This window comes from Pteronotus mesoamericanus, unplaced genomic scaffold (assembly GCF_021234165.1).
Source record: "Pteronotus mesoamericanus isolate MK-2021 breed Mesoamerican mustached bat unplaced genomic scaffold, CSHL_Meso_final contig_20, whole genome shotgun sequence".
Lineage (NCBI taxonomy): Eukaryota > Metazoa > Chordata > Mammalia > Chiroptera > Mormoopidae > Pteronotus > Pteronotus mesoamericanus.
This window is the reverse complement of record NW_026555085.1, coordinates 63,412,705-63,428,636: the sequence shown is the minus strand read 5'-3', so window position 1 is coordinate 63,428,636 and position 15,932 is coordinate 63,412,705. Positions and strand designations below refer to the sequence as shown.

At 41.7% G+C, this 15,932-nt stretch overlaps 1 protein-coding gene across 1 annotated transcript in view; it reads right to left on the bottom strand.

Annotated features, from left to right (window-relative positions):
- Positions 1-387: 387 nt before the first annotated feature.
- Positions 388-15,932, bottom strand: part of ARMC2 (armadillo repeat containing 2) — a 94,598-nt gene continuing 79,053 nt past the window's right edge. Inside the window, exons 13-17 of the mRNA XM_054568884.1 lie at positions 9,452-9,574; positions 9,007-9,120; positions 6,769-6,901; positions 6,251-6,411; positions 388-545 (exon numbers count right to left, since the gene is read on the bottom strand). Coding sequence (XP_054424859.1) covers positions 388-545; positions 6,251-6,411; positions 6,769-6,901; positions 9,007-9,120; positions 9,452-9,574 — 689 coding nt within the window. The remainder of the gene's footprint in view (positions 546-6,250; positions 6,412-6,768; positions 6,902-9,006; positions 9,121-9,451; positions 9,575-15,932) is intronic.

Sequence of the window (15,932 nt, the reverse complement as noted above, 5' to 3'; positions counted from 1 at the left end):
CAAAATTTAATAATCTTCATTGCGTAGTTCATTTAACTACTGGATTGACAAGCACTTAAGTTCCAGAATTGTTAAATTGGGATTTTAAGACTAGAACTAAATTATTGAATAGCGAATAGAAGAGAAAGTCATTTACTTAGAAAAGCCATACATATATTTTTTATATTACATTTCTCATAGCATAAAGTATATGTATATTCATTTTCCCATAATACCTAACAAAAAGAAATGCTTACTTCTTTTAAAATACTTTGACTACTCACTAACAGCAGTACCTGAAAAACTTTCAGAATTTGTTAATACTGAAAGAAAACGTTCCTGTTTGTTACCATTTCTTAAGGACAAAGGTAACCTGATTTCCTGTTTCTGGTGTTAATTTGCATCACATTAGAAAGAAGGAATAGGCAGGGGTTCCAGGAAGGTATGGTGAGTCTGAATTCGGTTTAGAAGCTGCTGTGCCACAGGTTTGAATTCTGTTTCCCAGTGGAGTTTGTGATAGTTTTTTAGATCTTGGTCAAAACTGCCATCCAGTGCTAATTCTTCATCTGTATCAGAAAAATTAAAATCACAGCAATTATTTGGAAATGTAATCCCACTGAATAAAGTTTAATTTTCGATGGCATGAGTTAAACTCATCCTGGGTCATCCCTAATTCCAACATGACACAGAGAAGACTTGGGGGTTAAAAGGCTTTTTTCTGTTTTTATTTATAAAGGCTGTTTTATTGGAGAAGTTATTTACTCTCTTCTGTTCTTTACAGATATGTTAAATAAGTATATTTTAGTCTTAATAGAAAAAGGACAATAGTCTTCTCAAAAAAAATTCAAAACTGCATTGAGCTTTAATTTCAACTAATCTCTTATGTGTATAAATCCACATCCAAAAGTCAGGTCACAATTGGTCAGAACAAAGTATTAATAGGTTCTTTCCTTAACTGCATTTAAAAAGTTAATTACTTCTTTAACGCACACACAAGAAATAAAAGTGGTTGACAGATATAAAAGGAGTCATGCAACCTTTTGGGAAAGTAGCACAGTTGAATGTGACAATTAAAACTTTACTAAAAATCAACTCTACTGTCTTCAAAGCAGCCTGGACATAATTCTTTAAAAATACCTCTGCCCCTGTGTTCTGATCCCAAGGACTGTAAGAATCCCAAGTGAGTGGGGAATGCAGAAAAGCACTTATTAAAAAAAAAAAAAAAAAAAAGGAAAATTACAATTTTAATTTGCATCTAATTCCAAAGGCATTCTGAATTCTGTAATCATGTCTATCCAAGTAGGGAAATAAATGGCCACTAGGTTTTCTGCGCTGACCTGCCTCTGCATTTTTACTCATTTATGTTGGTCCCATGGGAAGTACTTGAGGAAACTGCAGTGCGTGGTCTGCCAGTCAGAAGACTGGCTCCACCACTTTCTAGGCCTGCGGCTGAGGCAGGCTTCTAAAGTGGTAACCACTAAGTCCTAACATGACCACAAATACTGCTACTTACATAATTTGAAAACTTTCTTCATAGGGCTAATTAAAATCCTATTACATATAAACTGCCTCATTACTGTTTACACCAAATCTTCTGCACTGAATATTTCTGTGCACCGCGTGCTTTGGCACTGGTGGTGCTGGCATCCCCACCCAGAGTAAGATAAGGCGGTCTGGAATCCCAGTTTGTGCCTTCCCCTCCTCCCCTCACAACCAAGGGAACAGCTATGCAGCTCCGAGATAAGTTCTGGGCAGACAAACACCTCCCAGCAAGGTGCTCCAGGGAGACCCGGTAAGCAAACCTGGATCTCCCCACCCACAAAAGTAACCAGGCCCTTGGAAGGACAGGGCTGATAGTGTTTGCTGCCTTCAAAGCCCTTCCCATTGGGCTACTTCTGGACAAGAGGAGTCTGTGAGACTCAGTGGTTTCAGATTTCTAGACCTTCTTCCGGCTCACTCTTTTTCCAGGATTTTCTGAACACTAAACTTCCTTTAATGCCCTTGTGTTATGCACTTCTTTCTCAAGATGCTTAGGGATGAGGGCTGCACCTGCACCTCACAGTCCCCTCCTTTGCCCTGGGTTTTGGTTGGAGTTGGTGGTTTTAGCAAATCTCTATTTTGGTGCATTAAAAAAAAATCTAGTATCGAGACTGTTACTTTTCTTGAGGCTCAGACTATAATTGGTTAATTGACACTTGGACCCTATTAATTCTTAACTGGATTAGACAAGATAATAAAAGTGGCCTAAGAGCTACAGGTAAGAGAACAGCAGGCTGAAACTTCAAAGTAATGACCGCAAATGCACTTTTTAAATGCCATATTACACTAGGTATTAACATTTGGAACTTGTATTGCAAAGAGTGGCAGAGATTAATGCAAGAAAAATTTTGATCTATGATTTTTAAGCTTTTTTGGACTATAACCTAAGAAATACAAATTAGATCATAACTGTATACATATTTCTATACAACTAAATGAATGTTTTATAATAGAATACTTATCTTTACTACATGTTACATATTCCGATATTTCCTTTCTTTGCTACTTCATTTTTTAAAGATGCTACTCATAGTATGAAAAGCACTGACTTAGAAAACCAATCATTCCTAAGTGTTCTTTGTGCACAGGACACTTCCAAAGGCTAGCATTTTAGGCAATCTACTAGAAAGAATTAAAGGACTCAAAACACTGAATGTGTTGGTGATCATTATAACACAATCTCCATTATAGTTTGTGTCCTGCAGCATCAATAAAAGCTTCTCCTACTCACTGCACTGTTTTCTAGCTTGCTGTTCAGCACCGGGGAGCTACTGGAAGGATCTAGCATTGACCTATTCTCTTATAAGGCCCAGTCCTCACGTGTTGCAGATGCACCTGTTGGCTCCTCGGCATTGGGTAGACCATGCGATCCTCTGACTTGAAGCCTGGGCCCCGCTCTACCCCTTGTCACACAACCTAGGTGCTAAGTTCCAGGTACCTTATAGTGAACATACGAAAACCTAGTGTATTTTACATTCACAGTAACAAACTGCACACACTGATCCCCAGTCGCCAGCTCCCCTGAGAGAAGCCCACGGTAGACTAGTGTGCTAGGGCACGCCACTTAAAAACTTCAAGATAAACACACTGCTAATGAATTTAGAAGTGATTGCAATGCATCAGGAAGTTTTAGACAGCTTTTTTTTTTTTTAAAAACCACTTTCCAAAGAGTCTGCCAACATCCCAACCATGTTGCAGACCATAAATTTATGCTTTTATTTTCCTCCCAGTCACCCATCAAAGAAAAGCTGGGTAACTTATATTACTTCATGAATTGTCTTGCCATTATTTCTAAAAATGGTGCTCACACTTCAACATGAGACTTTGTTATTTAACAGCTCATCCTGTGTTTCAAAATGGCATGATGTCTAGCTATCTTTGTAATAGAATCGAAATTCAAATACATTGTCAACCACATATCCATTTCACTTGCTGCTGCCCAACTGGCCAGATACGGCCACAACCCATCAGGAGTAAGGGCCTGAGGCCCACACTGCAGAGACCAAAGCTCGGAAGCAGCCCAGTCCTCAGCGGTCATAAGGAGGGGCCTGTGATGACGTGAGAAATCCTGACACCGTGCTGGTGACTTGGCTCCCGGACCTACTGTGTTTGCTTTTGTTATCCATGCCACAGCCCCCTTTCATGGGGTGGGGTAAGGGGATACAATGCAAAGGAACAGAAAAACTCAGGGCTAGAAGTTTATTTTCTGATGGAAAGTCCTGGCTTTGCTACACTATGACTATAGGCAAAGTCACTTAACCCTCTGAGACCTACTTTCTCACTGCCACCTAGCTGGTATCCTCAGAAAGATCCTATGAGGGTAGAGTGAACATGCTTTTAAAAGCAGACAGCGCTATTAAAATAAAGGCACCGCTAATGTGAGTCAGTCCACGTGCATCTGTCAAGAACCTACTTTGCATGAGGCAATATCCTTTTCTTAAAGTGGCTCAGCTGGAGTAGGGAAATAAAAGATGCAAAGCAATAGTACAGAAGTCACACAGTTCATGATTAATTGCTGTATAAGTACAGATTCCTATGATGAGATGGCAGGGGAAGGGGGAGGGATTGAAAAGTTCCATGAGAAGGGCCTGCAAGGACAGACAGCAGCTGGCTAGGCAGGCCAGGGGTATGCACATTACAGGTGCAGAGATGGGGCAAGCGCACGCAGAAGCCCAGCCTGCCTTTAAGGGGAGGCTGAGGGTGGGGGGTAGTATGCAGTAGGCCCGCTGCCATGCGATGCCTGCTTGTCATGCTGCCCCTGCTGAGAAGCTGGCCATGCTGACATCCCCTTCGAAGCTGTCCTTGTGCCCTGTGGCCCCACCACTCTCATTAGTTACGGTGGATTGTCCCAGGCTTCGGTGCCAAAGGAAGCCACAGATAGCCTGTGGGTAGAGGCAGCTGCCACATAACACATAAAGGCCCTACGGCCCAGAAGAGTTACTCTCTTGGCTGACTCTTGGACCCAACCACACCTTCTCCCCAGATGGGAGACACAAAGATGCGCCAGCAACATAGGAAACTTAGTCACACACTCTGAGTACAGTAAGAAGCAGCCTTGCGTTAGTTGAAGCAATGACCGAACAGGAGCCTAGAGGGAACAAGGCGGAGAAAGGACAATTTCCTAACGGCACAGACGGAGCAGAGCTGGGTCTCCAGCAGGGAGGAGATGATGCCTGCTACTGAGGGGGCCGCCCCAGGACTCTGGTTCCATCCACAACAACCTCCCAGGTCCTCTCTGGCCGGCTTTGAACAGTATGCTGGTTTCCTGGCTTCCTTCTTCCCTGCGCACCCCTCCCTAAGCCCCCTTCATAAACCAGGGCATGGGTTCTTCTCAATCCTGGCTGTGTTAATAGACCCTCCTTTGCAACTTCTTAAAAACACAGATTAATGACCTCACCCCAGAGCTCATGAATCAGAATTCCTGGGGGCGGGGCCCAGATAAGTGTGTGTTTTTTTTTTTTTATTCGCAGCTGATTCCAATGTTCTGCCGCAGCAGAGAACAGAATTAAGGCGAGTCAGTGAACCTCAGTGATTAAAAACCACACACATTTTTTTCTTACTCTTACATACACAAAATTATATTTATCTGGAAAAAGCAAATTTCACATCAACCTAGCAAACTTCTATTTCTGAGTTCCTGTTTAATAACATATTGTTACAACACTTGGGATCTACGAAGAGCTTTCACAACCACGTTTTGAGGGCTTGCTGTGGGTCAGGCACCATGGCAAGCTCTATTCTACACGTCAGCTCATTTATCATCCTATCAAGTCTGCAGAGAGGATATCCATCATCCCCATCTTTGCGATGAGGAAATACAAATTGAGACCGGTTAAAACCTGTAAGTGCTAACGCAAGGACTTAAACTTAGAACTGACTGAAGCCTCTTGGTCCTCCCACTGTGCTCTCAGGATGTTTCCTTGACCCTTGTGAAGATCCCCTGTGGCACGGCAGGGATGGTCACGTCCCCACTTTAGAGATGGAAAGACAGGTCCTAAGAGATTATCTTATCAAATGATACCACCTGAACCCCAGCTTATGCACAAACGGCACCTTTCCTCAAGCCCTGGCTATTCCAAAATGGTGGCTGGGAAATGGTAGGCATCCCATTTTGGGAAAAGGATTCTTGAACACACTCATTTACTACCCCCAATCACTGTTGCTAGATTTAACCCAGTAGGAGAACAATTATCCTAAAAAATGGAAATTTTAAAAATGGAAGAAGCTATCCTCTTGCCTTTGGTCTATATCAATGATTTCCCAAAGGTATGGACCCCACAATAATGTCAAGTAGTTTCACAGGCCCTAAATGCACGCAGACCAAGAGAGCTCAGCTGATAATTAGCACAGCTGCTAATTCAAAGGTATAGATTTACTTAAATGCATGGCTTAATTCAGAGTAGCCTTTAGTCATATTTTCTCAATTACAATGATGTCTGTATACTTTTAAACAACAGCATCCTGTATTTGTGCAATCTGTTAAAAATGCAAAAAAAGAAAAGCCACAAAAGAAATCATGACAGTGCCCAATGAATTAAAAGTCTTTTTGCTCCCATTATAAATAACATTCAGCCTCTTCCAGATATTTCTAAACTGTAATAATCTTTATAGATTGTTATAGAGGCTTACAGAAATCTGGCCACCCAAATACATACCAATCTCTATCCATACAGGGCACAGAAAAAAAAATTTTATCTCACTCTGATAACACAGTCACAGTGAAGAGTCTTACCTAGAAATGATGAGAGCAGCACTAAGAGTGTGTTGGTGTCTTCATCTCCAAAACACGATGAAGCATTAGTAATATTTTCACTGAAGTTCCATAACGTTTTGCAAACCAAACAGGCCAGCTGCCAATCAGTAGGACCAAACTCTCTTAAACACTCCACTAACCTGAGTTAATAAAAGTCAAGTAGGCAAGGTATTAGGTCAGAATTTCTTCAGCTTTTTTATTTTTAGCACAATAATGATTATACTTCTATAATATTTAATTTGTATTGTGTGTAATTCAGTGACTATCTAAAAATATTTTCATATCTACAAATTTAAATAGCTAGAAAGTCGCAGTAATCTACTGATGAATTATTTTAAGTGTCCTGTGGAACCTAAATCCCCTCTTCAGCCCTAAACTTGGCTCTTACCAAATGTTAGAATACCTCCACCTGGAGGAATGATGAGAGGGGCCTAAGCTCCCTGGAAAACTATGTCCTCGGAATCTGGCGAGCAGGAACACCAGGCCTTAAAACTTACTTTTTAATGCTGCCTCCTTCTTTTAGGATGACACGCTTGTCTTCATCCACAGTGAGATTTAGAAGAACGCCACAGGCAGAAAAGCAAATATCCTGATGCTTAGCATCCAGCAGCGCAATCATGAACTTGTGTACTGGGAGGGCGGAGAGCAAACGCAGACCAGTAAAGCCCTGGTTCTCAGCTGTATCTTATGCCCCCTTATTTAAAGGGAAAGGGCACAGGGGAAATGGGGAGTGGCCTGCAAAATGGAAAACCCGACTAGCGGATTTAACCCGTTCCCCAGCACCCACCACATCCAGAATCTGCTCCCCACACTCTAGGTCCCTGTCCCCAGATGCAGCTGTATCTGACCCAGAAAGCGGCTCCCTCCCTACAGCAGCGATGGAGTCCCTGCTGGTGGGAAGGAGGAAAACAAGGACTTCCAGCCACACAGGTGACATTCATCTCTAACATCCCAAGGACCTTTCTGAACCTCCAGCAGCAATTTTCTCCACATACACAGCCCTGGGAGAGGGCCCCTGCTGAGATCTTCCCTGAAGTCTTCCAGGGCCACCGAAGTCTTGGTCAGAATCCTGAAAGCCAGCCTGTGGCAAGGCAGGACCTCCTGGGTAGCGGACACCTCGGAGGGGACAGGCTCCTTGCCTTTGAGAACCAGTTTCCCTTTACTCCTAGGAAATAGAACTGTCTTGTTTTCGCATCCCCAGCAGGGGCTGGGCGAATGGTTGCGGGGGACTGGACAGGCACGTGCTCTGCCTTCTCCCGTTTTCCTGAGAGGCAGCCGCCCTATTCTGACCTTGGCCCCGTTGATGGATGTGGCAGTGAGCTTGGCAAAGGCTGCATCACATATATGTGTTTCTAAGAGTCTAAAGAATGTACACCAAAATGTGAAGAGTTATCTCTGCGGTAGGGAGATGACGGGCGACGGTGTGCCGCCGCTTTGTTTTTCTCTCTCTGTATTCCCTAAATTTTCTACCGTGAACATGGATAATTAGGTATTTGTGGATGAAAAAGGGGTGCTGTAATAAATCATAAATTCCTAACGGAGGGGACAATTTTGGTGGGTAGTCACTCCCCGGGCCTGGACCTTCTTTACTGAATGGCGAGTAAGCCAGCCCTGCCATCTGGGTCGTTCTTGTGCATCTAGGTCAACACACCTTGGAGGTGTCAGGAGTAATAGCCCTCAAAGGGGTAGCCATTCCTAAGAAAGCATAGAATCTTGTAACCCAATCCTCACCTTGCTTTCTCCCACCCTCATGTAATTCTTCTTACATTCCCTCCTTAATTTCAAATGCATAAGAGAAACTGCAAAACTGTTATTCTCAGGAGCATTGGAGCTCTTGTTCCCCAGGATATGTTGTCAGTCTGACTCAAATAAACTCATAAAATTTCTCTACAGGTTTGGACGTTTCTTACTTCAACATATTTTTAGTTAGTGTTCTTACATGAAATATGTGAGACATATAGAGGATAGTATAAACTCTTGTGTACCTGCCACTCAGTTCTTAAGAAATAAAACATTACATATCCAGTTTTATATCTGTGCGTTCCTCTCCCTCCAAAGGTACCTTTTGCCTTAAGTGTGGAGTTTATCAATTGCAAATACCATTTATACCTGACACCATTACTACATGAGTGCATTACATAGACAATACCCAAGATTGTTTTGCATATTTTAAAACTTACCTTAATGACATTATTCTGTATATATCCCTCTAGGAGGAATATTTTTGCTCCTAGATTATAAGCATTTGAGGTTGAATCATGTTGAACCATGGAACTCTAGTTCACTTATTTTCATTGCTGTAGAACATATAGTGGTATGAATATACCATAATGTATTTATCCTCTTGCCTCTTGCCATTTAACTTGTTTCCATTTTTTGCTGTTATAAGCAGTACAGTAATGAACATTCTAGTACATGAAGGAGAATGTCTCTTGAGTCCATTCCCATGGACAGAAATGAGAGTACAGATGACTTGTTTCTCTCTCTCCCTGCCCCCGCCCCCATCCTGGAGCTCAGAAGACCGCTCCCAAGGGAGCGGGAACACAGAGAACACTCCCTAGTCCGCCTTGGCATCCTGAGCTGACAGCCTTACGTACGGACGGAACAGAATGTAAGGCACTTACTCGTCCCAAAGCAGAAACAAGTATCACATTGTCATGACCCAAGCTCCGAGACTGCTTTGCTGTTTATTGGCAAGAAGTGCATGTTTATGAACGTATGTGTCATTCACTCACCATTCTTCTGCACAATGAAATCGCAGATGTCATGGTCCTGGGAGAGATTTCCAAAAACACGCACCGCCTCCAGGATTCCATCCATGTTATTACTCACAAGAAGCTTTAAAAGCACTGGGTTGGGTGACCAGAGGGGAAAAAAAAATCAGTGAATTTAAGCTTTGATTTTAAAGCTATTAGAAACCAATATCATAACTCAATAATCATAATAAATACTGATAATTCAAAAATTAAAAGTGAGAATAAAATATAAATTTCAGGGGACTTTAGCAAGAACTAAGAAGCTAAACTTTCCCCATATTCTAATGTTTCAGAACCAAACCAGGCTCTTAGATATTTGTACCAGGAAATCAGAAAATATGAATGCTTCTAGTACTATGTTTAGTTAATAAAACCAAAACCTTAACTGAACATACATCCACCCAAACCCAACTCTGAACCTTACATTCAGCAATATGTAGCTTTTTGTTCTGGATTATGGAATTCTTCACTTGGTAGTAAGATAAGTTGTTGATTGTTGCTGTAGTATTGATCACCAGCTCCTCACAATCATCAATTGACTTGTATTCTGAAACAAAGGAAGGGTGTCACAGTCTCATAGCATGGCTAGAAACAATGCCATCCTAATTCCAGCAATGACTCCAGCTGCAGCAGGGACAAGCCACTGTCCTAGGCAAGGTCCGGGCAAGGGCATCCTGGACTTGCTGTGTGCCGCTTTATTTCCCTGACTCTTCCTGCAGGGAAATGCACCAAATGCAGGGGATCACTCCTGCTCAGGTATCAGAACACTCCAAGCTCCATTCTCACAACCAGGGGGCCTGGAAAAGTTGGGCCTATCCAGGCCCTGTGTCTGCAGTAAAGCAAAAATGCCAAACACACCAGTGAGCCCCGGCATCTCTAATCCCCTTTAGTTTCCCCTGACCCTAAACACACAGCACCTGGTCACTTCTCACCTACTCTACTACCATCTAGCCCATCTCTCATTGGTTTCTCTTCATCCACCTTTTCCTTCCTGAGTCTATCCTCAGCATGGTGATCCTTTATAAGTTAGTCAGATAATGTCACTGGCCTCAGTTGGCCCTCCGGCCCTCCCCGGGGCTGCCCCAGTCCTGACCTGTCTGCTCTGATTTGGTGCTCCGACCCTCAGGCCCCCAAGGCCAGCCACACTGCTCTTTTTACTCTTTATGAACTTGTCAGCATGATCCTTCCTGGGAATGTTTTTCCTGCTAATCCCTCTGTCTGGAATATATTCTTTTCCCAGTTATCTACTTGGCTCACTCCTCACATGCTTCAGGTGGTTGCTCAGATGTCATCTTAAGGGACATTCTTTCCTTAATCACCCTATGAAAAATGGCTCCCATTATTCTCTCTTCCCCTTACTCCAGTTTAATTTTCTCCATAGAAAGTGTGACCACTTGACTTGTATGTTTAATGTATGTCTTCTGGCCCTAAAAACATTAAGTTCCACAGGACTAGTGATTTGTCTGTTTTACTCATTTCTACATTCCCAGCACCTTGAGCAGCATCTGGTACATGTAAGGTGCTCAAAAAATGATTGCTGACTGCAAGAATAAGTGAGTAAATGAGTGGAGGAAGGAAAGAGGGAGGGAGGGAGGGAGGGAGGGAGGAACACTTAACTTACACACCTCAGTAATTCTGTCCCTGCCTTCCACTCAACCTCCAGACTTATCTGGCCATAGTGCAGAGAAGGGCAGATGCAAGGATGCCAGGGAGAAGCCTCCTGTGGTATTCAGGTGACAAATAATGCAGCTTAGACTTGGGTGATGATGGAGATGGAGCAGATGGACAGACTGAAAAATTATTTAGGGAGGAAAATGGACAGCATGTGATGAAGACTAGATTGAGGGGTAAGAGAGAGGAATCACCCAACACGATTCCTGGGTCTCTAGGTTACATAAATGGACAAACAGTGGTAACATTCTCTGAATTAAGGTTAAGAAGTGCCTGTTACCTCTTATGTGAAACGAAACTTTCTCATGGAGTAAGAGAGTGGCTGTGAGCTGAGGAGGAGGACCATGCTAGCTCTTACGCTCTCTGATTTCATTACTTCTCCTTTTGGCCTTTGTTTCATTAAAGGGAATGGCCTTTTAAAAGCTTACTCTCTTACAAAGGAAAATCCAGTCATTCATATGCCACAGAAAACATATACTCATTTATTCTTTCTTTCTGCGAGTATTCATGTAGTGTCTACCATGTACTGCCCCCCATGCTAGCCTCTGTGCATGAAGGGAGCACTGGCTGAAGGACCAGCATAGATTTTAAGAGCTGATGGAATTCCTTGTGAGGTTTTGGGCTTGCTTGGGGTCTGACAACCATCCCTTTTTTCCTATTTCTCCCTTTTGGAATGAGAACGTCTGAGAATGTCTGAGAATGTCTGTCCTGTGCCTCTCCCATCATTGTGTGTTGGAGGCACGTAGCTTGCCTGGCTTTACAGCTCTACAGCAGGAGAGGAATGTTTTTTGCAGGATAAATCATACCTCAAGTCACACAATAGCTGATTAAATGATATTTAAATGAGATTACTGATCTTGGGCTTTAGAGTTGATGATGCAATGAGTTAAGACTTTGGAGGCCAAACAGTAGATTACTGGAAGTCTTGAACAGACTGCCTAAGGTTAGACAGCATCAACATCTGGCATTATCAGAAGCAGATCCAGAAAGAAAAAAAGTGGTCTCCAACCAAAGAAGTTGATACCACAAAGTCAGGAGATCAAGAGAGATCAACCTAAGAATCAGAAGCAAAAAAGAAGAGTCTCAAATAATGGGAAGACAAACAAATACGCTCCACTCGAAGGGAAAGGAGCAATCCCCAGAAAGAGAACTAAATGAAATAGAGGCAAGTCAACTATCAGATATTGAGTTCAAAACAATGGTTCTAAGGAAGCTCAACGAGCTCAGTGAGCTTAGAGAGAATTACAAAAAGACTACAGAGAAACTACGAGGAACTTACTGCAAACTATATCAGCATGAAAAGGGACATAGAAACTATCAATAAGACACAAGAGGAAATGAAGAATACAATTTCTGAATTGAAGAACACAGTAGAAGGAATCAAAAGCAGGCTAGATGAAGCTGAGGACCGAATCAGCGAGCTAGAGGATAAGGTAGAAAAAAGCTCCCAGAAAGAGCAAGAAAATGAAAAAAGACTCAAAGAGAATGAAGGGGCATTTAGGGAAATGCAGGACAACCTGAAACATAATAATATCCATATAATAGGGATACCAGAAGGAGAAGAGGATGAGGAAGGGATAGAGAACCTGTTTGAAAAAGTAATGATGGAAAACTTCCCCAATTGGAGGAGAGAAAAAGTCACGCAAGTCCAGGAAGCACAGAGGGTCCCATTCAAGAGGAACCCAATGAGGCCCACTGCAAGACACACGATCATTAAAATAGCAAATATCAAAGACAAAGAGAAAATCCTAAAGCAAGCAAGGGAGAAAGAGGTAGTAACATATAAGGGAGCCCCAATACAGCTAGCAGCTGCCTTCTCAACAGAAACTCTGCAAGCCAGAAGGGATTGGCAAGAAATATTCGAAGTAATGAAAAGCAAAGGTCTGCAACCAAGACTGCTCTACCCAGCAAGGCTCTCAATTAAAATGGGAGGCAAAATAAGGAGTTTCCCACACAAAAGAAGGCTAAAAGACTACACTTCCACCAAACCAGCACTGCAAAATATGCTAAAGGGACTGCTTTAAGATGAAGAAAAAGTTTCTATGAATACCCAGTTCCTTTCATAGTTGCCAATACTTGATATTTCCAATATTTTTAATACTCATTAATCTGATTGTGACAATGATGTTATTTTAATTGTTCCTTTACTATTTGTTTAAACTAAACTTGTTTTAGTATATTTCTTGCTTATTTCTATTTTTTTAAAAAAAGCTTTAAATGACTTTTTGGTATTCTTTATGCATTTATTGATTTAAGGTTTTTTAACTTTTAAAAAAGTTAAAGTTTGGAACTTTTTTCCATTAAAAAAAATAACAAACCTATTAACCATGTTTTAGATGTGTTACAAATACTTTTCTATTCTATTCCTTGTCCTTTAACTTTTTTATATGTATATTACTATATAGTTAAATATTTAATATAGTCATATTGTCAATATCTACTTTATAACTTCTGGGTTTGAATATTTTACTTCAGGTCATGAAAAATATTAGTTCTATTTTCTTCTAAAACTTAGGTTCTACATATTGATTTTTAACTCACCTGAATATTTCTTTTATAATGTGTGAAATAGGGCTCTGTATGTGTTTTATTTCAAGTAATAATGGTCCATGCACCTTATTTGTTGAATAAGCCTTATTTTACCCATTGGTTTGAAATATCAACTTAATCATATATTACATTGTTAGATATATACGCTTGTCTCTAGAATGTTCACTGTATTTCATTGATTTACTTGATTATTTCTGTGCTGGTGTCATGTTGGTTTAATTGCTGAGACTTTATAATGGTTTTACTTTTTAAAAATATTTTATAATTAACTTTGACATCTAAAAAAATAAATAAAATCAATCTGCATTTAAAAAAAAAAGAAAGAATGAAAGAAGGAACTCCTACCTTTTGCAACAACATGGATGGAACTGGAGAATATTAAGCTAAGTGAAATAAGCCAGTTGATGAAAGACAAATACCATATGATCTCACCTATAGGTGGACTCTATTCAACAAAATAAACTAACAAGCAAAATAAACCACAGGCACAGAAACATGGAGCAGACTGAAAGTGACCATAGGGGATGGGGAAAGAGGACAATGGTGGAAAGAAGGGGAAGGAACTAGACAAAGAACATGTATGAATGACCCATGGACATGGACAACAGAGTGGGAATTGACTGTGGGAGCAGGGGGTGGGGGTGGGATGGGTGTAGGGGGATAAAGGGGTAAAAATTGAGACAACTGTAATAGAATAAACATGATTTATAAATTTAAAAATAATAATAGTAATAATAAATTTGTATTGAAGTTTTGAGACCATGACAGGCCCAGGAAGACCAAAAAAGATATCATTATCTGGAGAAGAGGGATGAGGACAAGCCATGTCAGCAGTTACCCCACCAGCATCAGAAGCCAGGGACCACCCTGTTCCCCCCACCTTGCCTACATTTAGTAAAAACCAAAAGACTTCCAGTCAAGATGAAGGTGTAGGTAGATACACATTGCCTCTCGCACAACCAAAAGAAAAAAAACAGCAAACTTAAAAACAAAAAATAACCAAAACTGCCAAAAAATTGAACTGTATGGAAGTCTGACAACCAAGGAGCTAAAGAAGAAACATTCATACCATAGGAGGGGCGGAGATGGGCAGCCGGGGCAGAGAGGACACGTGGCAAGCTGGCAGCTGGCAGACCAGGCGGTCTCACATTTGTATCTGGATAAACCAGGAGGAACAGCTGGGAAGCAAGACAGGCCCCACAATCCAGGTTTCCAGTGTGAGAAAAGAAAGCGTTAAACCTCTGGAGATAAAAACCTGTGGGGGTTTCAGCAGCAGAAGAAACTCCCAGCCTCACAGGAGAGTCCGTTGGAGAAACCCTCAGGGTTATAGAACATACACAAGCCCACCCACCCAGGAATCAGCACTAGAGGGCCCAATTTGTTTGTGGATGGAGGGGGAAGTGACTGAAAGCCAGCAGAGAGCCAAGCAAGCAGCATTGTTCCCTCTTGGACCCCTCCCCCACACACAGCATCACAACCCAGCAACCTGGATTGCCCTGCCCTGGTGAATACATAAGGCTCTGCCCCTTCCAACATAACAGGAGCACTGAGACAAAGAAATATGGCCCAAATGAAAGAACAGATCAAAGCTCCAAAAACAGAACTAAGAAATAAACAGATAGCCTATCAGATGCACAATGCAAAACACTGGTAATCTGTATGCTCACTGAATTGGTTGAGCATGGTCGTAAACTGGAGGAAAAAACGAAGGCTATGCAAAGTGAAACAAAGAAAAATATACAGGGAACCAACAGAAAAGGGAAGGAAACTGGGACTCAAATTAATGATTGAGTGTAGAAGGAAGAGATAAACATTCAACCAGAGCAGAATCAAGAAACAAGAATTCAAAAAAATGAGGAGAGGCTTAGAAACTTCTGGGACAACTTTAAACTGTCCAACATCCGAATTATAGGGGTGCCAGAAGGAGAAAAGGAAGAGCAAGAAATTGAAAACTTATTTTAACAAATAATTAAAGAGACCTTCCCCAATCTGGCCAAGGAAATATACCTCCAGTAAGTCCAGGAAGCTCAGAGACTCCCAAAGAAGTTGGACCCAAGGAAGCACACACCAAGGCACATCATAATTAAGTTACCCAAGATAAAAGATAAGGAGAGAATCTTAAAAGCAGCAAGAGAAAAGGAGAACCTTTGTTACCTACAAAGGAGTTCCCATAAGACTATCAGCTTATTTCTCAAAAGAAACCTTACAGGCAAGAAGGGGCTGGCAAGAAGTATTCCAAGTCATGAACACCGAGGACCCACATCCAAGATGACTCTATCCAGCAAAGCTATCATTTAGAATGGAAGGGCAGATACGTGCTTTTCAGATAAAAAAGGAAAAAAAAAAAAGATTTTGGAGGCCCTTGAGAAGGAATGAATGTCTCTTGCACATGAAAAGGACATGAATTTTGGAGCACTAGGGAGAGTGTACTTAACTTACTAAATTGTGTCTACTTCCCCCAACTCATATATTAAAGCCCTAAGCTCCAATGGGATAGCATTTGGAGACAGGGGTTTTAGGAGGCAATGAAAATTAAATGAGGTCATAAGGACAGAGACCTTATCAGATAGGACTGGTGGAGTTTTAAAAAGAGGCCATTCTCTCTCCCCACGTGCACATGTCGAAGAAAGGCCACGCAAACACACAGTCATCTGCAAGCCAGGAAGGGAGCTCTCACTCTAACC